The 26,694-nt window shown below is 41.2% G+C and overlaps 1 protein-coding gene across 1 annotated transcript in view; it reads left to right on the top strand.

Moving 5' to 3' along the window:
* Positions 1–11,238: 11,238 nt before the first annotated feature.
* The window catches only part of LOC308703179 (cadherin-like protein 26), a gene marked incomplete at both ends in the record, with an annotated part of 34,162 nt that continues 18,706 nt past the window's right edge, over positions 11,239–26,694 (top strand). The window contains 2 exons of the mRNA XM_081386500.1: positions 11,239–11,692; positions 14,916–15,594. Of these exons, the coding sequence (XP_081242626.1) occupies positions 11,239–11,692; positions 14,916–15,594 (1,133 nt within the window). The remainder of the gene's footprint in view (positions 11,693–14,915; positions 15,595–26,694) is intronic.

Genomic DNA, 26,694 nt, shown 5'->3' with positions numbered 1-26,694 from the left:
TTCAAGTCGGGCCTGTTTGACGTCAAAGGCCTTGATAAACCCTTGGTCTGATTCTGGGTCAGAGAATTCTCGGATCAAAGCTTGTCGCAGTTGCTTGTAATCTGCTTTGACAGCCTCTGGTTGTCGATCCAGGAAGCTATGCACTTCTCTATTTGCGGTTATTCGTAACAAGTACAACTTGTCCCAAGCTGTCACGTTAGCGACAGTTTGCAGGTGAAAATCAATGTCTTGAAGGTAAGAATGAACACTGTGGTCTCCGGCAAACGTAGGAATGTTTCTGGCCAGCTTGTCAAGGCTGGTTGGACGAGAGCTGTTGCTGGGGGCCCAATCCGTCTGGAGAGGATTCTGACCCTTTACAGCTCTTGGTGTTTGGCTGACAGGCGAGGTGTTGTGCAGTGGGCTTTCACCCCCCTTTCCAGCTCTGGGTGTGAAACTGAAAGGCGTGGACTCGTGGGAAGGGGGAAATGGTGTGAGGTGTTCTTCCCCTTCCCTGTCACTGTTAAGTCTGTAAGCATGTCTCAGTTCTCTGCGAACCATGTCTAGTTCGTCTTCGAGATTGTGTCTCTGTTGAGCGAGCTCATGGATTTTAGTCTCTGCTCTCTCAAGGAGAGCTTCAGCCTGTTGGAGCCTTTCGTTGAGTTCCTTCCGGGTGAGTTCCTCCGACTGTTGTCTTTGGTCTGTGTGCCGATGAAGGTCGTCTAGGGCATTTTGAAGTCTTTCAACTTCCTGTTGTAGCGTTGTGTCCGTCTCGTCCTCTTCCTCGGTCAGGGAGAGTAGCTGGTCTAGACGGCTCTGTGTGTGTGCTCGGTCCTCCAGGGCCTCTGTGGCCTGGAGCTGTAGTGCGGCTACCTTCTGCTCCAGATCGAGGTTGGTTCTTTCACTGTCCCGGGCCCTGGCGACGAGTTTGAGTGCGAGGTTTCCGAAGATTTTGGACAGCTGCTCGTGGCTGTATGTCTGGGCTGGATCATGGGACTCGAACTGGCTCAGGTCTGTGTCCCGTTGCTCTTGGCTCGAGCGATGTGGGTCCTGGGGCAGCACGGTCTTTGTTATGTCCCTCAGCCATGCCTCAAGGTCGTCCCAGCGGACTGCAGGACAGGGTGAGCTCGACATCTCGGCTTACTGTTGGCGAGAGAAGCACAGCACACACAAAAAGAGACAAAATGCAAGTTTGTTTTAGGGTCAAATGAGCTATACTCATACGGGCTAGGCCGTTTATGAGAATTTCGGGCTAACTGATGCCGACAGTTAGCGGAGCCAATTTCGTAGGTATGGCTAAACCCACAATAGAGATTTTGACAGGTGGTAGCCTGGGAGTCGTCTAAAGACGCCCGCTTGGATTGTTTACTCTATTAGGCCCTGATCACACCTGACGCGTTTTTCAGGTTCGAAAACGCGAGGTGCACTGCACCATCACACAGAACGAGCAGTGTGCTGCGTTTTTTTATGTTGCTAGGCAACCACTGAAACTGCTGTCCTGTCAGTCAAGTAAACGTCAAATCTGCCTTTTATTACTTTTATTTACTTTCTGTTAACATTGTGATAGTTACGGTTCGTGGAGTCGTTAAGCTCCTGGTAACCCGCGAGAGCACCACAAGTTTATCCTCCATCATCGCACTCTCCGGGCGTTCAATCAACTGTAGCTTTCATCACTAAAACGGAAGGCCCGCCTCTCCATTCACTCGATTGGACAGTGGAAAAAAACGCGATGACGTCGGGCGCTTTTTCCGCTCGGAGTTGCTTTTTTTTCAACTTCAAAAACGCGAGGCGCAGCAGGCGGTAAAACGCGAGGCGCAGAAGGCGCATAAACAGCGCGCAGAACGCTCGCTGCCATAGGAAACCAATTGAAAACAGGCGCCTCTCACTGCAAAAAACGCGTCAGGTGTGATCGGGGCCTTATTCAGCTTTCCTGGGGTCTCTCTTAGGTTCTGTATGTAATGAAATGAGAGAAACAAATCACAACAGAATAGAGAAAGACAAAGTTAGAGGTAGGGAAGAAAAGGGGAAACACAACACAAGGAAGTGAATTGGTCTGCAATGAAACGTCACAAACAATAACACGGAGAGTGTTATATAGTAAAGTAAAAAAAAAATTAAAGAGGCCTAAGCCTATTAACACTGCTAGAGTTATCGGGACAGGACCTCGAAAGAAGGTGTGTCTTAGAGAGAAAAAGGTGGGCCGAGCACTTAAAATACACCAGGGGGAATATCTAGTATTCTGTGGTTCATAATAAGTGGATGGGTTCTATCAAATTTTAGTTACCTGGGGTGAATAGAGGTCATCCAGGTGGAAACCAGTGATGACGTCTCAATCACCCCAGTGCACTGGCTGAGTCCTGCCCATAGATACACAATAAGGGATTAAGAGGTTGGACTTAATGTGAATTAAGGCTTTCTGGTTTCATCAAATGGGGTAAATATGTATGCAGGAGTCAGAGGCAAAGGCTTTACTAAAATAGTGATACAACAAAAAAAAGAACTTATGATAACTGATGGTGATTTATCAGAATAACCTACCCCACCCCCCACCCTTTGGAGAAAAGAGGGAAGAGAAACAAAAATTATTAATGAAATAAAAGGTGAATAACAACACAGGCTTGAGACGCAGGCAGAGGGATAGGCCCCGGCAGTGGGTTTGTGCCACTAGGGTGAGGGCCGTATGTCTTCTCAGTGGTCTTCCCTGGCTGATTAGACACAATTTTGAATTAAAATTCAAACTAGTTTGAATTGAAATTCAACTAAGCATGCAAGGGGAGGTTCAAAATAATAAAAATAAGGAAGGAAAGAAAATTAGAATGATGACAGTGATGTATCAATACTAAAATTAATTAAACTGAAATTCAGAATGACTTCCCATAATCCTTACAATAACACTGAAGTTATTAGTATTGATTAAAAAAAAATAATCAAACGAAAAGGGTAGCAATGAGACACTTCAATTGCAGACTGGGGGTTAAACAGATATTGATAAGTCGACCCAAGATGGCCACACGGTGGCGTGCTTCTTCCTAGGTGGACCTATCAATGAACTGAGTGAATCAAATCTAAGTTTTTAATTCGAAAAGTTTTCTTTTTTTCTGAACTTAAATTAAAGTGTGACAGTCAAAAACAGAAAAAGGAGTTGTCTAACTCCAAATAATATCAGCATAAGCTAAGCTTGAATGCAGTTAAGTATTTGAGAGAGAAAATGAATGCAGAGAGAAAATGAAATTGAAAGCAGGTATTATCTTAGAACGCCACGAGATGGCGTAGTTGCGCTCGCGCAGGCTGACGTCAGTGGGAGGCGACACTCACGCAGGATGACGTCGGTGGGGCGCGCGTGATTTGAGAACTGCCACGCACCTAGAGGCTGCCCTCTAGTGTCGGTGACGTGATTCAGCAATTTAGACAGCAGATTTTTTTATCTGTGGAAATCACGAGTATTTCGCGCTCTGTTGCATGCGGAGAATGAGCGAGTTTTACAACATGTGACTACAGGGATTACACATTATGCATTACACATTGAGACGGTTTACAATAAAACAGGTATTAAAACTTCTTGTTTTAATCAATAGAGCTATGAGCACGACAGGAATTAGACATCTGTGAACTTAAGCCGTGAGCACACATGCATCAAACAGCTATGAGCAGGAATTATCATCTACTCATCTCCCATAAGCATTAATCAAAATAGCCCTTTTATGATTTTATGCATAGGTTTTTCAAAATTGGTTCACGACGCCAATTTCTGACCAGGAGTTTATCGTTAACGTATTATCATAAGGCCTATTACGACTGAAACTGAGGCACTGCCCAGGTCAGATTTGCGCCTTCGCACTAAAAAGCGATTTCTTCGTCTTATTTAGTCGGTTTAAATCAAATTACATGTCCATAGACAATTGTAATATGAACTGCAGTTTTTTTTTTTTATATATAAAGCTGAGCTGGCTTTGTGCCTATACCATCAGCTGGGTGAGTTCGCCTTATAGCGACTTACCTCACAAATTCAAAATAATTTTACAATTTATCAATACCATTAATACACATTCACTGAAACTGAATCTGTTCCACCAAATAACGTTTGAAACTGCCAAGCGTTCTTCCACCAAAACTGTAGCGTTTGCGACTCTGGGTAAATTTGAATTAGCTCAAGAATATAGGGAATTTTGGAAATATTAATAATTATGACTCATGGTCATAATTCATAAGTCGCATGTACATTTATTTTATCAATTATAGAGATTAACTGGTTCTGTAACTGGTCTAATCGTTATTCGTCCAGCGAATAAAGGTGAGATTATCACAGTTAAGAAGGGTTATCTCTTTACAAACTCCAAGAAAGTTTGATCTCCTGGCCACGGACATCAAACCTTCTGAGTTTATTAATTAAAACTACTGAATGTAGTCTAATATCGAGCTTGTAGCTTAAGATCTTTTTAGATTCATTGACTTAAAAGGTGGATTCTTCAAACACAGAGGCAGTGAAAAGTATTTATGAATTTTAATAAATGCAAAACTATGATTATATGATCTACGAACATAAACGTACGTAAAAATGCACACAATAAACAAACAAACAGATAACCAAACAATAAAAATACGTGATCAGAAGTAACATGAAATGAAAGAAAGATAGAAAGAAAGGCAGAGAATGGGGAAGCTAGTAATTATTACATACAAATAGAACCTAAGTTCACGAGACAACCTGGAAAGCAGTTTTATCAGAATAATGTTTTACTTGCACGTTTGTTCTCTGTTCGGCGTGAGGCTGAGGCAGGGCAGCGTGACGATGTCGATCCTGTTTCTGCTGTGTCTTCAGGTGCCGCGAAGTTTAAAGGCTCACTGCATGTAACATTACTGAGAAGGTTCAGTTCGTCTTCTGGGTCGTTTCGCAAGACGATGTAAAGGCTTACTTGAATTTAAGTTACCGAGAAAGTTAGATCATTTCCCTTTTTGAGGGGAAAGGCACGGATGAGCTTAGTTGCAAAGAACGGCAGGCTTTTTCATGGTGCGGGCCATGTGTCCCAGAGGCCAAGGCAAGGCCCGTTCATCTGGAGCAGCGCTGCACGTGGAGGAGGAGGAGGTCTGCGGGATCGATGGGAGAAGAGGTGAGCGAAGAGAGAGAGCGAAGAAGGAAGAGAGAAGGGAAGCATGATATTTTGAAGGGGCCAAAACTCACGCCCTCTCACGGACGTGGGCCAACCGTCTTTAACAACGGATTGGGCACACCTCCTGACGTTTCAAAATCTATACCCCCCTTCCTCTTAGAAATTGGAACGATAGATTCGTTCGTAACATTAATATCACTGGTATTAATAAAACAATGCATCCTCTGATATGTTGCGTTAAACATTCGAGACCGTTGGGATATCTGGAACAAGACGATACCATGAATGGCACTGCTATGACATAATTACACACAAATACACGATTATAGTCACATCACATTGATTATAAACCAATAAAGTTATATAGGCATAATATTTGGGACAAGGGATCATGCACACATCAAGAAAATACATTTTAAACATTGTACCAAATGATTTTGATCACGCGTGGTAGGATCCATGTGTGTTTCTGTGTGTGTGTGCGTGTGTGTGTGACCAGGACTGAGAGTTCATGCTGCCGCTGAACTTTTGCTCTCTTGCCTATGTGTGTGTGTGTTTGGTTTGATGAGATCATTAGCCAGCACATCTGGCCGGACAAAGTCTTGTTGTTTTCTGACGTATAAATCAGTGTCTAAGAATACCCCTAGGGGATCTGCGTAATCTCAGACATCGGGGCGCCTTGCGCTCGTGGCTTCCCGTGTAAACTCATAAAAGAGGTGTCTATAGACAGCCATCAATGAGTTACTTGAGCTGATAGATGCCATCTGTTGTTTGTAGACAGTTCAAGAAGGACAGAGTCCGTTTGTTGGTAATTTCAGTAATTTTAAATATATATAGAGAGAGAGCTGGTAATCTGACCATCTTCTTTGCGTTACACAGCAGCAAGGTCGTCAATGCCCCCTTGGTGTGAAAGCCCACTCCACTCATAGTGTGGCTTCTTCTTGGGCTCTAGCGCATGGCGCCTCGCTAACAGACATTTGTAGAGCTGCAGGCTGGGCGACACCCAACACATTCGCAAGATTCTATAATCTCCGAGTAGAGCCAGTTTCTTCTCATGTACTCGCTTCAACCAGCCGGTACTAGATTCTGCTCAGGTGTCTTCGCTTGCTCGCCATTCCTCTCCACGGACGGGATACGTGCGATCATCTTCTCAGGTGAGTCTGATAAGCTCTGAGTTCCTCCAGCACTGGTTACGTCAACGCCTGAGTTATGCCAATCTGCCATAACACAGCTTTTGCGCTTGACTAGGTGCCTCCATGTGCATGGTCCCCCCTTTGGGCGAACCCCACATGTGTATTCCACTGTAAGTCTCTTTTGAGCGTGTGTTTTTCCCTTGGCAAGCCACCTTGCCACCCCTGGGGTTTAACCCTCAGAGGTCGGAGATCACGCCGGCGTGATCTGCTCGCTTTTTTCCTTATGAGTTGAATTGAGACCCAAAATACTCTTTTGACTTTGATTTTACAAAACAAGTTTCATACATCAATCGATTCTGTTAAATGTGTATTATTTTTGTGTATACTCACAATAAAAACAAAGTGTTGTGCTTTTTGCCAAATAAAGAAAAATAAACGTGATGCGAGTTCTGCCTTCTATCTGCCAGTGTCGTCCATTCTGAAACGCGTCCGAAAATGAACAATAACTCAGCGAATACTCAGTCAAACAGGCAAACAGACATACAGGCATGAAGCTTGAATTCTCTTCTCTTAAATGAAGTAATTTATATAAAAAACAAATATTCTCATGTTGTGAAATCTGTATTAAAAGAGAGCGATTCCAGTCGACCTCATTAGAGCTAATTCAAATGTAATGTGACTCCGCCCACGGAGAGTGTGCGCTATTCAAACGCAAATGAATGAGGCAATCCAAGCAAACCTGTGAACGCCCACATATCAGTTTATTCAGATCATTACTTTAACACCGCCTCAGCAGCGCTGAGAGCAATAACAATAATGAAAAAAGTACCTCAGAAGTGCGGGTATATCGAGGAGCGAGCTGAGGAATACTGTAAGTTTTTTTTTCTTCTCACGTGAATCGGGTTTCTGTTTTTGATGAATGAACGGCAGAGGTGCGCGCTGTTTACCACAGCTCGCAAAAAGACAGTTTAAATTTAAATCGCGTGTGTGAATGAATGAGGATGTTTTAGCAAACTGTATTACTATGAGTAAAAATCGACTGAAATATGTTGAAATAAAATGTAGGCTATTTGTACGTATTTGTACGTAGCAATACGTATTAAACTGCAATTTTATATGCCCTAATATTTCATAAAAACAACGTTACAGTCAGGCGAAATATGAAAGACAACATTTTGTTGACTAGATTTGAGTACAGTTTTTACTGTAGAATATACTGCCACATAAGCTTTTGATGAAAAAAGTAGCCTAAGTGCGGGTATATCGAGGAGCGAGCTGAGGAATACTGTAAGTTTTTTTTTCTTCTCACGTGAATCGGGTTTCTGTTTTTGATGAATGAACGGCAGAGATGCGCGCTGTTTACCACAGCTCGCAAAAAGACAGTTTAAATTTAAATCGCGTGTGTGAATGAATGATGATGTTTTAGCAAACTGTATTACTATAATGAGATGAGTAAAAATCGACTGAAATATGTTGAAATAAAATGTAGGCTATTTGTATAAGCAATACGTATTAAACTGCAAATTAACATTTATATGCCCTAATATTTCATAAAAACAACGTTACAGTCAGGCGAAATATGAAAGACAACATTTTGTTGACTAGATTTGAGTACAGTTTTTACTGTAGAATATACTGAATATATATATCAAATAAGCTTTTGTTTAGCAATTTTTATATATATATATAAAATAAAGTCATCAACTAAGATGTTAGCTGTTCCAATTTTGGCTATATTCAAACTAATGAATACATAGATAGGCCTAAAATGTAGGCCTATAATCTTTTTTTTTTTTACAAAGAAAGAGTACACTTGAAATATTGTTGAAATTTTAATTATTGTTGTAATTGTAACCTTTTTAATAAAATAGCAAAACATATTTACAAGATAGATGTAAGCAAAATCTTAAATGGTCAATATAAGTCTTCTTCTAATTTTTTGTCCTTGCATTGTGGCTCAGTCAGTGTCACACCTGAATGAATGGCTAATTATGCAGAGTCATTATGCATAATGGGTGGGACATTTTGTATTCCAAGGTGTAAACCACTCCTCGTTCACGCCCACTCGCATAATGGCTTTCCAAGCAAAACCTGTTTTACATCAATTTAAATCAACGTACTGTTTTATCTGAACGATAAAGCAAGACTATTTTCACATAATTTTGAAGCCAGAACTCGAAGGAAGAACATCCATTTCTCAAAAGTCTTATTCATGCATATTTATTATGAGTTTTGAGGTCTTCTTTCAGCAACTTTAATTTTAAATTTTTTCAATAACCACGCATAAGCATTATTCTCTTAAAAATAAAAAAATATACATGCATGGTGATCACATATTTTGGTAGCCCTGTTTGTGCTATATAGAGTGAATTTACACCTTTGCCATTAACATGTTTATAAATAACTGAAAAAAGCACAAATGTCAGAGCATGTCAGAACACCTCCAGTGCCCAGAAAACACCTCAGACTCCAGAGGGTTAAAACCATTGGATTCGTAACATTACCCTTCATTTTCAGTAAGATTTTACGGTCTAAATCATATAAGTATGATTCCAAGGGTATTTTATTCGGAATAGAGTTTTTTTCCATTTCTACCCATACGGGTTGTTCATTAGATGTTGAGAAGAAAAACATGATAGATCTTAACTGGGCAGCAGTATAATACTCTTTAAAATTAGGGCATTGAAGCCCCCCCCCTATCAAATGGCAAATATAAAAGAGATAATCTAATTCTGGATCTTCTATTGTTCCATATGAATTTAATAATTAACTTTTTAAGTCTAGAAAACAGATTACTAGGAGGTGTGATCAGTATATTCTGAAATAGGTACAAAAATTTAGGTAAGATATTCATTTTTAAAATATTAATTCTTCCTATTAAAGACAACGGTAAAGAAGCCCATCTTTCAACCAGCGTCACTGTATTCTCAAAAATTGAATTATAATTTTTTGTTACTATGTCTTCCAGTTTTGGAGTAATTTTAATTCCCAAATATGTGAAAATTTCCACATTATTAAACATATCTACCTTACTGATAGGACTTTTCCTTTCTTCTTCATTCAGCAACATAACTGAAGATTTTGAATTATTCAGAGGTGTATAGTCCAGGGGTCAGAAAGTAGAAGTCCTGCCATATGTTTATTCCACCCATGAACTCAGCCAGCTGATTTCACTGATTAGTTCTATCTCCTGTCTGAATTAGCAAATCCAGGTGATTGGAACAAAATACTGAGGAGGACTTTTACTTTCTGAACCTGGACTTTACACCTCTGGAATTATTGATCCGATACCCTGAGATTTTCCCAAATGTCTCTATAATTTGAATTAAAGCCGGAATGGTTGAGTCTAATTTCTTTAAAAATAATATAACGTCATCAGCAAATAACGCTATTTTATGTTCACTGCCAAACATTTCTATACCTTTTATATTACTTTCTTTTCTGATAGCAATTGCCAAGGGTTCAATAGCCATAAGAAAAAGGAGAGGGGAAAGAGGCGATCCCTGTCTACATCCCCTAGAAATATTAAATGATTTTGATATAAAATTATTAGTTAAGACCTCTGTCGAAGGATTCTGGTACAACAATTTAACCCATTTGCAGTATTTTTCTCCAAATCCAAACCGAATTAAAACATCAAACAGAAAATCCCATTCCACCCTGTCGAATGCCTTTTCTGCATCTAGTGCTAATAATGCAGTATCTTTTTCCCCCTTTTGTTGATGCAGAATATTTAGCACTCTTCTTACATTATGACATCCTTGTCTATTTATCATAAAACCATTCTGGTCCATCCCTATGACATAATGTGCTACAGTTTCTAATCTTCTTGCCAATATTTTGCTCAGGATTTTAGTGTCTGAGTTGAGTAAACTTATAGGTCGAAAATTTCCGCATTTATTGTTAGGTTTTCCTGGTTTAGGCAATAAGGTAATTATAGCTTCATTCAAAGACATAGGAAGTTTATTCTCCGCAAAGGCTTCTACTAGCATGTCTAACATAGGTCTTACTAATTTATCTTTAAATTTTTTATATATATCTATGGGGAGACCATCAGGTCCCGCCGCCTTCCCCGCTTTCATCAGATCGATCGCCTCTACCACCTCTTGTAAACTAATGTCTTTTCCTATTTCATCTTTATGTTCTTCTGGTATACTAGGTAACTCCAAATTATCCAAAAAAGTTTTTTGTAATTCTGAACCCGAAGTACATTCAGAATTATACAGTTTGAGAAATCCCATTCTAAGCGAAACCCCATTCGTCGTCACGATGTAACTCGTGGTACAACAACTAAATTTAAATGATTTCAATGAGCAAAATTTCATTATGCTTAATTTAATTGGGGCCTTAATAAAGTTTTTTCAGCTGGTTGTCCTGCATCCTTGATAAACAAGCTACAATTAGTACAAAATGCAGCTGCTAGAGTTCTTACTATAGGTCAAGAAAATATGATCATACTGTATAACATCAATTGTATAATCTCTACATTGGTTACCTTTTAGGTTACATATCAATATAAATGTCATGATCCTGCCTTCCTGTCTCTGATTTTCCCTGGTCTTGAGGCAGGATCATGACAGGCCCATGTTTTATGTGCAAGCACATGGCCATTTGTTTGGCCCATGTGCTTGTGTTGTCTCGTCACCTAGTCCCGCCCCCTTGTTATCCTCGTTTTGTCATTATTGCTTCACCTGTGTCACCCGTTTCCCTCATTAGTTTCTCCCTATTTAATCCCCTCATGTTTTCTGTCCTGTGTCGGTACATTGTCTAACTTTGCGTGTTAATCAATGTGAGATCTGTCCGTGAGAAAGTCTGTTGAAAGTCTTGTCTAAGTAGTAGTTTGATCCTGTTTCTGTTATAGTCTAGTTTGTCAGTCATAGTCTAGTTTAGTTACCTGTAATCCTGTCTTGTCTTGTTTTGCCCCCTCGTGGGCTTTGTTTTTCCTGTTATTTGTACAATAAACTGTGTTGCTGTGACTACTGTCTGCAATTGGGTTCATCTCCACACATCCACATAACAGAATGTACCGACCAGCAAAGAACCCAGCAGACAGTATGTCCTCCCAGCTCCAGCGACAAATGAGATTCAGAGAACAATGCTGGTTGTCAGCTCCCACTGACAGAAGGAGGGTCAACCTTCCATCCTCGTCCCAGGGTGAGTGGATCCTGAAGAATTATGCCCAACTCTGGGATCGTTTCTCTCGGGAGGAGCCGCAGAGTCCCACCGTGTTGTCGCCACCAGCCAAGCTGCCCGTGATCCTGGAGGGTCGGGTCCTGGCTGTTGTTTCTCAAGGGGACCAGGCTCACTCCACTTCTCCCGAGGTCCCAGCCACTCCCGTTGATCTTCGTGGCAAACGAGGGAGGAGGACTTCGTGGGATTCTCCGTCGGAGTCATCCTCGACCGAGTCAGCGCTGCCTGAGACTGCCCTTCCAACTCAAGTCACAGATCCCGCTGAGCTTCTTCAACCGGTCACAAGTCCGGCTATGACTTCCACACCACGACCTAAGAGAAAGAAGAGGAGAAAGGGAGCCTCTTGTCCTTCGTCTCAGCCTGTCCCAGAGCCCGCTACTTCAAGCGCTGTCCCAGAGCCCGCTACTGCAAGCGCTGTCCCAGAGCCCGCTACTGCAAGCGCTGTCCCAGAGCCCGCTACTGCAAGCGCTGTCCCAGAGCCCGCTACTGCAAGCGCTGTCCCAGAGCCCGCTACTGCAAGCGCTGTCCCAGAGCCCGCTACTGCAAGCGCTGTCCCAGAGCCCGCTACTGCAAGCGCTGTCCCAGAGCCCGCTACTGCAGGGTTTTTCCTGGGTCAAAATTGGTCTTCGGTGGTGGCTGACCGACATGGTCATCCACACACAGCAAAGAGTACCCTAGTACCCACATGATCCGCAAGCCCAATATTGACAATACATGTTAAATTTAAAATAAATACAAAGAAACAGTTTGTGATTTTTTTCTTAACCTATTTATTCAGGAAAAAACGATCACTGTCAGGCTAGATAGTAAAAGAAAGCGATTACAACTTATTTTATATCTATACCTTGACGTTTGTTTCTTTTGTTCCTCGTTGTTAATATTTGGTTGTTCATTCTTTTATTTTATTTATTTTGGGGGCCATTTTCTTCCAGACTGTGGCTGATAATTCAATTTTAAACCTCTTCCAAATTATATATAGACTGCAATTATCAGACACAGATATTACCTGTCACTCTCACTGTCATCCTTTCTTGCCCTCTTTGCAAAAAAAGCTGTGATTTTTCCACGACTGGCTTTCATTGTTTTGAAAGATGGTGGGCGATATGGCAAAAATATCATATCATGATTTTTTTCAGGGAAATCACGATTCACAATTTTATCACGATTCTTTTTATGTTGGTTTTACTATTTTGTGACTTAGCATTACAGCCAAACTAATGTCCATATTTTAAAAACAAAGCCTTAGGTAACAAAATAAAAAAATAAAAAAAGGCAGACAGGGGCGAAGATAAAAATATTTGTCATTATTTTCTTTGTTATTAAAAATTAAGATCAAAGATACACATTACACATACACAACTTAATATACAAATTAAAAAAAGGGTAGTATATTTAGTATAGTATAGTATATTTTTCTCCTATGGAAGTCAATGGGGACCAGCTACTGTTTGGATAGCCACATTTTTCAAAATATTAATATTAGAAAAATATTAGAAGGAAATTAATAGAGGATTGGAATAACATTAGAGTGCGTAAACTATGAGATAATTTTTATTTTTGGGTGAACTATCCCTTTAAGGACAAGCGGCAGCGTGTTTACTATAACTACTGTCTCTTTAAGAGTTGTGCGCGACGCGTCTACTATACACGCATTTGACAAGCAGATTTTCTCTCAATTTTCTCAAGTTTGCTTTCACTTTAGACATAACCGACTTTGTTTATGTAAACCTTGTGTGTATTTAACAGTATAAGCACAATAAGACTCGAAAGATAACTTAGTCAAGTATCCAGGCGCTGGTAGACAGGCTTTTAGTGCATGTGAGCTTCACATGTACGCGCTGAGGAACTCACACGTAACAGTGCATCAGCACGCAAATTAGCCTAAATGTTTAACCGACAAGGCATTAAAGCACATGCAAATTATGAACTGCAGTGTCCCGTTCCGTTCCGCTGCGTTAACATTTTATGTGAATATACGTCGCGTTGTTCAGTATGTTGGGACCATAGACTGTAAAAAAAAATACAGGGACAGAGGCGCCAGAACAGATATAATGCACGATTCTACGATATTTCTTTAAAAGCAGATCGTGGAGACATTATAATCATCCACGATCAAAAACCCTAAACCACTTCAAACTGGATAGATTTTTTGCGTTTATTTAAAGTTATGTCAGCTGCATGTGCAGAATGCTTGTCACAAGTTGTAAGAGAAGATAAGGCAACTTTTTTTTGACTGCAATTCACACCCAGTGCTAATTCAGCAAAAATATTCTCCGAATACACCACGTGAAACATGGATTCGGTCTTCCGACCTTTAGGATCAGTTGATTTTGATGCGAGGGAGAGAGCAAAGAAGACGGAGAGTGCGCGCGCGGGGGTGGGGCGCTGTGATCGTTCTCTCCGTCACTCCGTCAGTAGCCTGCTTCACTCACAAAACCCAATTACAGATCAAATAAGGCTTTGGCGGGACAAAAAATCGTTTTGGCGGCCGCCAAAAAATTTTCAATGTAGGAAAAACCCTGTACTGCAAGCGCTGTCCCAGAGCCCGCTACTGCAAGCGCTGTCCCAGAGCCCGCTACTGCAAGCGCTGTCCCAGAGCCCGCTACTGCAAGCGCTGTCCCAGAGCCCGCTACTGCAAGCGCTGTCCCAGAGCCCGCTACTGCAAGCGCTGTCCCAGAGCCCGCTACTGCAAGCGCTGTCGCAGAGCCCGCTACTGCAAGCGCTGTCCCAGAGCCCGCTACTGCAAGCGCTGTCCCAGAGCCCGCTACTGCAAGCGCTGTCCCAGAGCCCGCTACTGCAAGCGCTGTCCCAGAGCCCGCTACTGCAAGCGCTGTCCCAGAGCCCGCTACTGCAAGCGCTGTCCCAGAGCCCGCTACTGCAAGCGCTGTCGCAGAGCCCGCTACTGCAAGCGCTGTCCCAGAGCCCGCTACTGCAAGCGCTGTCCCAGAGCCCGCTACTGCAAGCGCTGTCCCAGAGCCCGCTACTGCAAGCGCTGTCCCAGAGCCCGCTACTGCAAGCGCTGTCCCAGAGCCCGCTACTGCAAGCGCTGTCCCAGAGCCCGCTACTGCAAGCGCTGTCCCAGAGCCCGCTACTGCAAGCGCTGTCCCAGAGCCCGCTACTGCAAGCGCTGTCCCAGAGCCCGCTACTGCAAGCGCTGTCGCAGAGCCCGCTACTGCAAGCGCTGTCCCAGAGCCCGCTACTGCAAGCGCTGTCCCAGAGCCCGCTACTGCAAGCGCTGTCCCAGAGCCCGCTACTGCAAGCGCTGTCCCAGAGCCCGCTACTGCAAGCGCTGTCCCAGAGCCCGCTACTGCAAGCGCTGTCCCAGAGCCCGCTACTGCAAGCGCTGTCCCAGAGCCCGCTACTGCACGCGCTGTCCCAGAGCCCGCTACTGCAAGTACTGTCCCGGAACCAGCTATTGAAGGCACGGATCCAGAGTCTGCTGTTGTGAGCACTGCAGAGAGGGTCGCGGCTGATTCAGCTGCTGAAGCTGTCTTGCGCTCTGTTTCAGCTCATCAAGAGATGCCTGTCCTCGTCGCTGCTGAAACATTGGCTGAATATCTAAAACGTCTTGTCCAGATTCTAGAAGCCCCCGTCAAGTCGGTCATGTCTAGTCCTAAGTCCACTGAGTCCATGAGCGCCGTACCCCAGTCAGCTGCCGTGAGCGCCGTACCCCAGTCAGCTGCCGTGAGCGCCGTACCCCAGTCAGCTGCCGTGAGCGCCGTACCCCAGTCAGCTGCCGTGAGCGCCGTACCCCAGTCAGCTGCCGTGAGCGCCGTACCCCAGTCAGCTGCCGTGAGCGCCGTTACAGAGACGGCCACAGACAACGCTGTTTCCAAGGCGGAGATGTGGAGCGTGGGATCTGTGTCAGATTCTGTGAGCTCCATTCCTCTCTCCGCTCCTCAGCCGCCTGCTTCACCCCCAGTCATGTGTCCTGTTGTGTCCCCTGCTGTTCCCCCGGTCTGGTTTCCTGTTTCTTCACCCTCTGTACCCCTGTGTGTTTCCCCGGTCACCCCTGTTACCACATCACCCCGGACTGTTTCTCCCAAGACTGTTCCTCATGTGTCCTCATCCAAACCTGCCCGGATTCCTTGTCCACAGCCCTCGTCCAGAAGACCCAAGACCACAGTCCCACCCACCTACCCTGGACATTCCCCCATGAACTTTGTTGTTCCTCCGCCCCCCATCCCGTGTTTGTTATTTTTATTGTTTCATCCCAACCCTGTTGTCGTGTTTTCGAGTCTGCCGTTGTTGGTTTTTGTCATGTTTTGTTGGTTTGTGTCCATGTCTCAGTCCGTCATGTCACGTGTTTAGTGTTCCCTTAGGGAGCGTCTGGAAGCCGCTCCTTAAGGGAGGGGTTCTGTCATGATCCTGCCTTCCTGTCTCTGATTTTCCCTGGTCTTGAGGCAGGATCATGACAGGCCCATGTTTTATGTGCAAGCACATGGCCATTTGTTTGGGCCATGTGCTTGTGTTGTCTCGTCACCTAGTCCCGCCCCCTTGTTATCCTCGTTTTGTCATTATTGCTTCACCTGTGTCACCCGTTTCCCTCATTAGTTTCTCCCTATTTAATCCCCTCATGTTTTCTGTCCTGTGTCGGTACATTGTCAAACTTTGCGTGTTAATCAATGTGAGATCTGTCTGTGAGAAAGTCTGTTGAAAGTCTTGTCTAAGTAGTAGTTTGATCCTGTTTCTGTTATAGTCTAGTTTGTCAGTCATAGTCTAGTTTAATTACCTGTAATCCTGTCTTGTCTTGTTTTGCCCCCTCGTGGGCTTTGTTTTTCCTGTTATTTGTACAATAAACTGTGTTGCTGTGACTACTGTCTGCAATTGGGTTCATCTCCACACATCCACATAACAATAAAGTATTACTACTGACCTATAAGGCCCTAAATGGTGTAGCTCCTGTGTATTTAAGGTATCTATCCCTGCAGCCGGAACCAGAAGAGATCTGTCATCGTTTACCATAAATGGGCATGTAAGTGTGACGCATCTGTTCAGCTGGGTTTGTATTGGCTGTGACTTTATCGCAGAACTCGCTGTGATTGGACAATCGTTTAACCCATATAAAACGGCGCTTCATGTTACAAAGTATGTTTTGGTGTTATTATTACGTTAGTTATACATTAAGCTAACTATAAAGTGTCTCTATGTTATGAGAAATTACTCCTTTACCGAGATCCTAACCCTAAGCATGTCTGCACATTTCAATGAACTACAGTACAATGCTTCCTGCTCCACTGATAGAATGACACAGATGTGGGTAATGTAGTTTAAAACGTTTAATAATAAAACAATAAATGTTAAATAAATAATATATTTAATGGAAAACTGGATATCTAAATTTGTTCATTGTGCAAACCTTTATGACATATATGAGGGACAGGCTGAAATTTGATATTTTACTGTGAGCACTTTAAAAATAACCTTTATGCCAGCTTTCCATATATGTCTGAAAACTGTGGCCAACATTATTTATTAAACATAGTATAAGCAGTTGTCCAGCCAATTTTCTCTTTGATACACTAACCGGACTTTGAGTTACAGCCATTTGAAATGTGCATTTGTTTGCTCTTCTGGGGGCCATTGCTGGGGCCCTGGGGGTGGAAGGACAGTATAATCTACACAGATCTACACATACTATTACTATTACACAAGGATAATGCACCATTCAGTAAAACAACAAAAAAACAGTGCCAACATTTCCTTTTCACCCCTTCTTGCTGCTTATATTCCTGACATCACACATCAGTGATATATAGAGTATACTATATAGAGTATACTAGAATGATCAACATGGATCATCTTCAATTAAGCTTTAAGTATTTATAGCAAGATAGCCCACTGTAGCCTCTTGTTATTCACATCGCTTCCTTTTATTTCACTGCAAACTGGCATACATGCAAGTATGTGCAACTTTCGTTGCATTGTTGTCCCATATATCATTAACCAGATCTAAATTTTTATGTCCCAAGAAAAAGAATCATGGTCATTAATTATATGTAATTATTTATATGTTATTAATTATATGTAGTTATTTTTAAAGAAATAAAAAATTAAAATTTCTCAAATAAAAATGTATATTTACTGTACCAAACACCACTTTCAAAACACAATAGTCACCATACTTTATTAAACAACACTTTATTGGAGAACAAAGCATAAAGTTGATAAAGTAGCATAAAGACAAATGAGATTCAAGATAAATAAAAATGTGTCTTCAAAAATACATTAATATCATATGAATCCATTCACAGCTGCTGAAGCCACAAAACGAGTGCCAGATAATCATATTCAGTCACCTACAGAAAACAGATTTGATATTGTGTTGGAAAATAATGATTCATTATCACAGCTAAACTGGTTTCTTGCTCTTCCCTGTATGTCTCTATCGTGTTCTTCTTCCTCGTCTAAACAGTTTGTTCATTTGAAAAACAGAAGATGTGATCACTGATGTGGTGTAGCTTTTTCTCAACCAGAAGAAGAAGTCTCAACATCCCATTGTCAGGCGTTCTCCAGTCCTGGTCTGAAAGTAAAACAAAAAACACAAACCATTCAAATAAAGTTGTTTAATGGAAAGTCAAGTCAGCTTATGTTCTGCGTTATTTAAAGCAGTGATGGTTTACTCTGGCCCTCAGCGTCCACTGTCCTGCACATTTAGCTCTGACCTCAAACCCTCCTGCCTATTGTCTAGAAGTAAACTTGAAGACTTTGGTTAAAATTTTCAGATGTGCTTGATTAGGGTTGGAGGTTAACTCTTAACTAACCTCAAAAAGTAGAATGCAAAGGGCCAGAGTTGCCTGTTCCTTACATAAATTTACAAAGCAGCAGTCAGTACATTATATAATATACACATTGAAGTATATACAGTATATATAATATTGCAGCACATAATATAAGCTAAGTACTGAACAAAAACAGTTTTACCCATATCAACAGCAACATATTTTAAAAGATTTTTAAGAAAGGCATGGTCTCTTTTGAGCCTTTGCCAGTGATGCTTGATTTCTTTCCAGACAACATACTCTTCTGTCAATTGTTTCAAGAGCTTCACTTGGTCAAAAACCAAGTGATAACCTGTACAATGTAAAATTGTGAACATCAAATTATGTACTACATATTACAGCATTGTTTCAATACAAGACATACCAATGGACTCACGCACTTTTCTGTCGTCTTTGGGCACCAGATGTTCCTTCCTCACCCGAAACAAAAGACTTATTCGATTAGCTTGCGTTGACATAAGGACTGGTCTTCCTTCTCTGTTGTAAAATAAGAAAGTCTTGACTTACTCTATGTGCAATTACTATTGTTCTTGAAACACAAATTAAGACAGTTATAAATAAGTTAATTTACCATATGATTCAGGAGAGAACATTTGATGAGTAAATACTGATATATTAAGAAACTTCACCTGGGAAGGGCTGATCACGGCAAGATTCGCTGCGACTCACTAGTAGCTCTTTTGAGGTTTGAGTTTGATATTGGTAGAGCTTTAAAAAAAAGGACTAAGTAATCCTGCAAAACAGAAAGGAAGGTAATTTTAATACATTACTTGCAAATAGTCAGTTTATAACTGTAGGATATGTTTTCTGTAAAGAGTGTTGCATAATTAAATGTTAAAAGCATTTTTATGTATTAAGTTCACTGATATGTGGGCATTTCTATGAATAAAAGTATGTCTTTAATAGCAAGCAATAATCATGAAAATGATTTACATGCAAACGGGACAGTTATCAGCAGTGTAACTGATCTGATTATGACAAAATAATCGAGTATCTGATGTCATGTGACAAGTCAGATAAGCTTTTCCACTCTTGCAAACAGAGGTAGGTTATGAGGTGTGGAGAGACATCATGTATCACTGGAACATAAACAGACGGGGACCAATTTGCAATTAATATAAACTTTCTGACAGTGTGTGTGACATCCGACAACTTTCCAAGAAGGGGCGCAACTGATTTACAAATATCGCGATAAATATGTACAGGAATTGAGGCAGTAGCCAATGACAGCACTAGGAGTAAAAGCTGCAGGATTGTGTACGAGTGTACAAATATGTGCGAGTATCGTACGAATTTGACAACTTGTTAAATCTTGTGAATTATTAAGACTTTCAGTCTATGTTTGTATTGATTGGGCTATGGGTTTTGTGAGAAAAGTTTTAAGAAACAACAAATGCTTGATAAAATGTTTGATTTAGGGTTAAAACCAACACATACATACCATTGCGAATATTTGCCTTTGCAGCTGTCTGTCTCCTCCGTTTACTTCTCCTCCAACAATAATGGGCTGACTGAGTCCGAAAGGCCCTTTTGGTCTTTTCAGCTGAAAAAAGAGAAAAGAAAATATCATTATGTATAATATATAGGATTATTTAAAGGAAAAAGTACTGATATACCTGATATACAAATATTGGATGTTACATTATAAAGCCTTACAAGCATGGCAAGTGTTGTGGTTAATATGCATTTACAACAAATATCACTTTAAAACTATCAATCAATACTGAGGTAAAAGCATGGTAAGTTTTGTGATTACTGTCCTTTACTAAACCAATCACAGTAAAACTATGGTTACTGTGGTAAAAGCATGGTAAGTGTTGTGGTTACTGTGCATTTACAATAAGTACCACATTAAAACTACAAATAATGTGGTAAAAGCATGGCAAGTTTTGTGATTACTGTCTTTTTACTACACTTATCACAGTAAAACTAATTTTACTGTGGTAAAAGCATGGTAAGTGTTGTTTTTACTGTGCTTCTACTACAAATACAACTTTGGAACTAATTGTACTATTTTTAATCTGATATGAATATCTAGGCCTATAGCACGTCACGTGACAGGCAGTGTTAATCACCCTGTTTTGAATTAGAAAGCAATGAAACAAAAAGTCTTCGTGGAGATGGCAGATATAATGGCAGATTAAAGGTATAGCAGAGGATCTTTCCGAATTTTAGACAAGATCCGCCCTCTCCACTTTTTGAAAAGTTTGATTGATTCACCAGAATGATTGACAATTAGGAGGACCAATAGTATAGGCATTCCACCCTGAAGTAAAAAAATCCTCCGCTATACCTTTAATATCGACAAACAGAAAAGACATTATATCACACATTAGTAGGACAGCGTATTTAGGTATTTACAGAGAATGTCTAATAAGGCGAGAAGTTTCACTCTCACTACACTTCCGGCTTCTGAACTGGTTGCAGTTCCACTATGATTCCATATGAGGGCGCTCACAGGACGAGTGCAGAAGGAATGGAGGTCTATGGCGCTATACACATCAAAATCCACTTTTCTCAGGATATAATTTTTTGTCTAGTAATTTGAATGTTGTATTCGAAAGGAGATGCAAAGAAATTACACATTGCGGGGTGTTAGATTTTTTAGAGTCACTTATTTTCTTTAAAAAGTCTTTTAAAGTGTCAATGACGTCATACACATCGTACGACCAGAGATACTGCTTAACGGCAATCCTTCAGTCACTCTGGAGTGTTCGCGCTCTGCACTTTCTTTTCACTCGAGGCATCGACAACACAGCTGACACAGGGAAATACACGTGCTAGAAGAGTTTTTGTTTTGTTTGTTTCTGGTCCTGCTTCGGATGACACGATGCCATCAAGCGGGATCTCTGGTCGTAATCAGTCCTTCACTGACCAATCAGCGTTCATTAGCAGAATGCTAGCATGTTATGGGCAACAACAACTCAACCTGTAAGAAATCAAAAGGACTTAAGTACTCGTTCATTCAACTTTCGACCTATAACCCATGTTGAACTTGCAAAACCTACAATCAAATCTGACATTTCTCAACAGCAATCGGGTGAAAGAGACACATTTAGCCGTCTAGCCCCATAGACTCCCATTCATTCTGCACTCATGGACGATCGCCCCCAGTGGAACTCTGGTGGAACTATAACCAAAACTCGGTACAATAGGACTTAATAGGGAGTGGGTAGGCTATCCGTAGACGGGCTCTGGTATTTACTTACCAACATCTGACACACGTGAACTGACGCCAAATATCGCGATGTGTTCGGAACGAGACTTCTTCAGCGCGATTTCCTACTGATAAAATATAATTTTAAAATCAATAAACAGCAAAGCAATCCATCTTCCCTGGCAATAAGACCGAAATAATAACATTAAAAAATATATATAAAAATACATATGATCTCGTGAATAAATGTTAATTAAACAGCTTCTCTTCTCGAAAAATGATAGAAGAAATTATAAAAATATAGCTTTCTGCACCAAATGTGCAGAAAGCTATATTTTTATAATTTCTTCTATCATTTATCGTCATAAGAAATGGCCAACTTACAAATCTAAAGTTTCTAAACACAACTTATTGTCCTGACTCAACAGTTTTTAATCAAACCTCCGATAAAAATACGTTATCCAGCTTCTTAAAGCAGTGTCCTTCCTATGACAAGAAAACGCTAAAACTGCAATTACTTGCAAGCGTCTTAGAGCGTTGTTAAACTCACCTTTTAATGTCGTTTTGCCTGCAGTTGAGGGTTGCTTTGGTCAAACTCACCTCTGAATGCAGCTTTACCTGCAGTTGAGTGTTGTTAAATTCACCGCTGAATGATCACGTGCGTTGTTAAACTCACCGCTGAACGCGCTAAACCTTTGCGGGGACTTTGATATCAGATTGCGAGGGGTTTTAAACATCAAAAACCAGTTGGAGGGCCAGATAAAAATTATCTGGCTGCCGCCATTTGACTCGCCCTGGCATAGATAATATTTTGTAGCCCAATGAGAAAAAAGGGAGTAAATAATTTAAACAAAATGAACAGCATTATCTGCTACGTGTGAAAAGAAACCTGCTTTGAATGTATTATGTTCAGGACAAACGTAATAGCACTGAAATAGATTGGCTATATTAGGTTAAGGACCAATGTAATAGCACTACTTATATTAGGTTAAGGACCAACGTAATAGCACTGCTTATATGTTGGCATGTAACATAATTGCGATTTGCAAAATAGTTTCCTCAGAACGTATTTCATGTGATACAGGGTTGGAATAAAGTGGTGTACAGTATGCTTTAAACAGTGATGTCTTTACTTTATCTGAACAAGAACCAAACTTACGCAAAAGTATATTAGCCTACATATACAACATGCGACATTGCCGTTCAATGTCCTCATCATCTTTCATGTGCTCAGTTATAAAATGACCAAGATATTTCCCTTTTGCACACACAGCAAGATCTTTAGATAAGAGCTGGATATCTCGTTTCGTCTCGAGCTCAACAGCTCGGACATGTAACAACTGACTCTGGTATTGTTGTCGGCTTAATTCCACTTCCAGTTCTTTCAACCAGATCCCCAACAATTGGTCTTTCGATGCAGAAGGATTAACGGGATCCATGCGAGCCCCGTCGTCAAATTTGAACTCTGCCTCCACAGCATTCAAATCCTCAGATAGTGCTGGAGATGCAACACCCGTAAACACACTCTCACCACCAGGCAAGATCTTTTGCTATACAAGTTCCATGTGCAGTGCCTCTTTAATCTCGCTGTTAAGCACATTTCGAGGTACGACTATATTAAAAATCCACAATTAACAACAAATCGTCTTTACTACATTTTCCAAATTTCTCCTCTGAATTTATCAAATTCGAATTTTGATGCCATGCCAATCTCTATATTTCCTCCCACACAAAAAGAAAAAAACCCAGGCAAACACAGACAAAAATAAACTAGCAAAATAAATCTGTTAATAACATATCTAGCCAACGGACGAGACCCCAATTTCATGTTACGTCTAAGTGAAAAGGGTGCAACATGAAAGACTCAGAAATATGCAGGGTATTTGAACAAAGGTCAATTTATTTACTTATTTTGGGACTTTTGATTCAAGAGCTGACTAGGCCAAAATAACAAACAAAACAACCTTGTCTTTAAACCTCTTCCCTAAACCCTAACCCAAAAGAAAAGAAAATAAGAATACAATCTGTAAACCTGACTTCCTTACCAAAAACAGAGATCAATCAGTTTACAATAAACAATATAGCATCAGACTCCCTACTTTCCCAAAAAATCTGTATTTACAATATATTTACATTCAGGCAAACAAACTGAAAAGGGCAGTCCAAATCAGTGTCAGAAATAGGCAAAGGGTCAAATATACCAACAAAGATATTCAGATACAAACATCTTTCAATTCAAACAAACAAACAAACAATACTCACAGTCTCAAATACTCTTAACACTCTCAAACTCTGAAAATACTCTTAACACTCTCAAAATACTCAGCACTTTATAATCACCAACTCTCTCTGCTCAAACACAAGATGTCTTTGTAGAGGAAGTGATGACGTGTCTTTTAAAGTACCCTGCACCAGTCAGGACAAGGCATCACTCAGCTTGCAGGAACCAATCAGATGGCGTTCCTAGACAGACACACACAGAGACTCACAAAACAACAGAGATATAACAAAATACAAACCATAGGGTTGTAACAATGCCTGCCAAGCCTGAATCTCTTCACGTCATGCCTGCCAAGCCTAAATCTCTTCACGTCATGTCTGCCAAGTCTGAGTCTGTTCATGCCACGTCTGCAGCTAAGCCAGTGTCTCCGGACAAGATGGTTGCCGCCACGCCTGAACCTGAGCCCTCAGCAGAGATGGCCGCCGCCACGCCCCCTTAAAGTGTAAGTTGCAGGTTAAATTTTTCATGAAGATAATGCAATGTGTTTATTAAACATAAAGATAAGAACCGCCTACCATTGTTTTTTATACCAAAATGCTGATATAATATGAAAAGTTGGCACTTTTAACAGTGGTTTTAACCGCTCCCGCTCCCTTCCACTAGATGGGGCGTGACGTCATAAGAGGAACTCACTAGTAGAGTTACCGGCATAGTCATAGCCATAGATGCCTTACATAACTACAGAAAAGTTGGTTGTATGTTTTATTTGATAAAAAAAATTATGGATAAAATAACTCAATTGTAAACATACTCGTGTGTGCTGACTTCAAGGGGACCGTGATCCTGCCTGAAATGAGAATAAGCTATTCGCAAAACAAACGGGTTCAGGCACGCCAGATCAGCCGGTCGCAGGTCAAGCTGTTCCACTAAAAAAACGCGTTCACCTCACGGCAGCACATACTCTCCACTGCTGATAGCCCACACAAACACAGTGATGGGGACATCGATCTCTCTTTTTCTTTTCTGAGAATAAACATTGCTAATTAAATCGTGAGAAATTGCTAAAGCGTGGATTGAGGAAGGGTATTACATGACGTTTGAGGCGTCGATGGGACTAGCGATTGATGCCTGTGCAGTGTGTGCATCTCTAACGTTACAGCTCTGATTTGGACTGACTTACTGTAAGTAAATAATGTCTTCAGTCGTTGTCCCTCCTTGCTATTCTACATGATGGCAATATTTTGAAAAGACTTGCTTGTTCCGTTATATTATCCGGGTTAAGTTTGCACCAGGCTACTTGCTCTAACATAGCTAACGTTACTCACCGGGACACCTGGCTAACCCTCCACTCATTCTCCTCACACCAAGCATTAATAACTCTTTGAGTGCCATGGCTCCCCTCTCTCACGCCTGACCGGTTAAAAAGTTTAGGGCTGTGGTCCATAAAGAATTTGATGGTTTCCCACATCCTCAGTCGTTCTCCAAATAGCCATAATACAGTAAGAATCTAGCAGAGTATGGGTTGCGAGTTCCTCTTGTGACGTCATCAGCAAGTAACTGAAAAAACACGCTACCTTTAAAGAAACCCCAATAAATGTTATTTTAATGCATTTTAAGACAGAAATAATTAAATATAGAGCAGTTTAATTAACACATTAATTGGCTGTGGTGGTTAACCTGCAACTTACACTTTAAGCCATCACGTAGCCTACCCACGGCACTCTCCCTAAAACTCTCGTCATAAACACCGAAGTTGTCCGCACTGCAGTGAATCTCTTATTTACATCGTGTCTAGACTTTGTTGTTTATGAGGAGATTTGCGAAAGGATAAAGCTTGCGCTGATTCTGAACATTTTGAGTGAATTCTCCGCATGGTGAATAAAACGCCTCTGATTTGCCACTGCGTTCATGCGCATAACATACATGTCTGTGATTGGCTACAATGCTCAACGCTGAAACAACACAATGTAAGTAACGTTAGCTTCGTTTCGCTTTTGAATAATAAAATATTGTGTCCTCCAGTGCCCGGACTCGACTGGACTCGGCAAATTTTCCGAGTCTAAAATGTCAGAGTCCGTGTCAAGTCCGAGTACAAATTCACCCGAGTTCGTAACAAGTCCGAGTTCATTCAAAATTGGACTCGAGTCCGAGTCCGAGTTCGAGTACCCCAACTCTATCAAATGTTTACAATTTATTATAGGGCTGTCACTTTACGTTCGAAAATCGATTGCACAATCGATCGGACCAACCAACGCAAGTTTCGAAAACGAAAATAGGGAATCGATTTTAACGGTCTTTTCTCGGAGCGCGTCCAGCTCGTCATGTTATGCCCGCAGCGAACACGCGTCATTTGCAACTGCCAGCTCTGACAAACACGCACAACAGCAATGATCCTTCTGCATAATGTGCCTCTTTTTACTACAAAACTGTGAATTTTCCCGGTATTCAGACAGTCTCATGCATTCAGATACAGATTCGGGCAACGGTCTATCGCCTACATAGGCGAAATTTGTTTGGCATTTCTAATCGTAAACACAGCCATGTTGAAGAATGAGGTAATGTTTTTCATATGCTGCGTGCTATGGCAGTCCACTATGCTTATTGCTTTTCGAGAATGTTGCACTAGTCATTGTGCGCGAAACTTCACGCCAATAAATCATCAGAAATATTGCTGACTTGTGCGCGTCAGGCGCGGCGCGCCCTTTTTACGTTCGTCCTAATGCCTGTTAGTTGTCCGTGGATTTGCCCATATATGGGGTTTTATTTTTCAATTTTCGATTTTACAATCGATTCAATGAACACTTATGTCTCAAAAATCGAACAGGATTTTTTCATAAAAGTGACAGCCCTAATTTATTATGTCAGGTAAATTTATCATGCCAATTTCATAATCAGTTCAAAGATAATCAATAAAAAACATCAAATGCTTTGGAATAAAGAGAAGAGATGCGAAGTACAGGACGCTGAGAGTCTCGGCCGCTCTCAGCATTCACGGGCTGATCTGAGGTACAGAATCGCACTGATCCTCCAGTTGCATTTCATTATATAGACAGAAACTTCTTTCACATGGAAACATCTGCTAACAATGGGAATTTACATTCAGAGTTGACACCTTTTGGGAGTAGGA

The sequence above is a fragment of the Scardinius erythrophthalmus genome, assembly GCF_964197995.2.
Source record: "Scardinius erythrophthalmus genome assembly, chromosome: 15".
In the NCBI taxonomy this organism is placed as follows: Eukaryota; Metazoa; Chordata; class Actinopteri; order Cypriniformes; family Leuciscidae; genus Scardinius; species Scardinius erythrophthalmus.
This window is presented reverse-complemented; position numbering and strand designations above follow the sequence as displayed.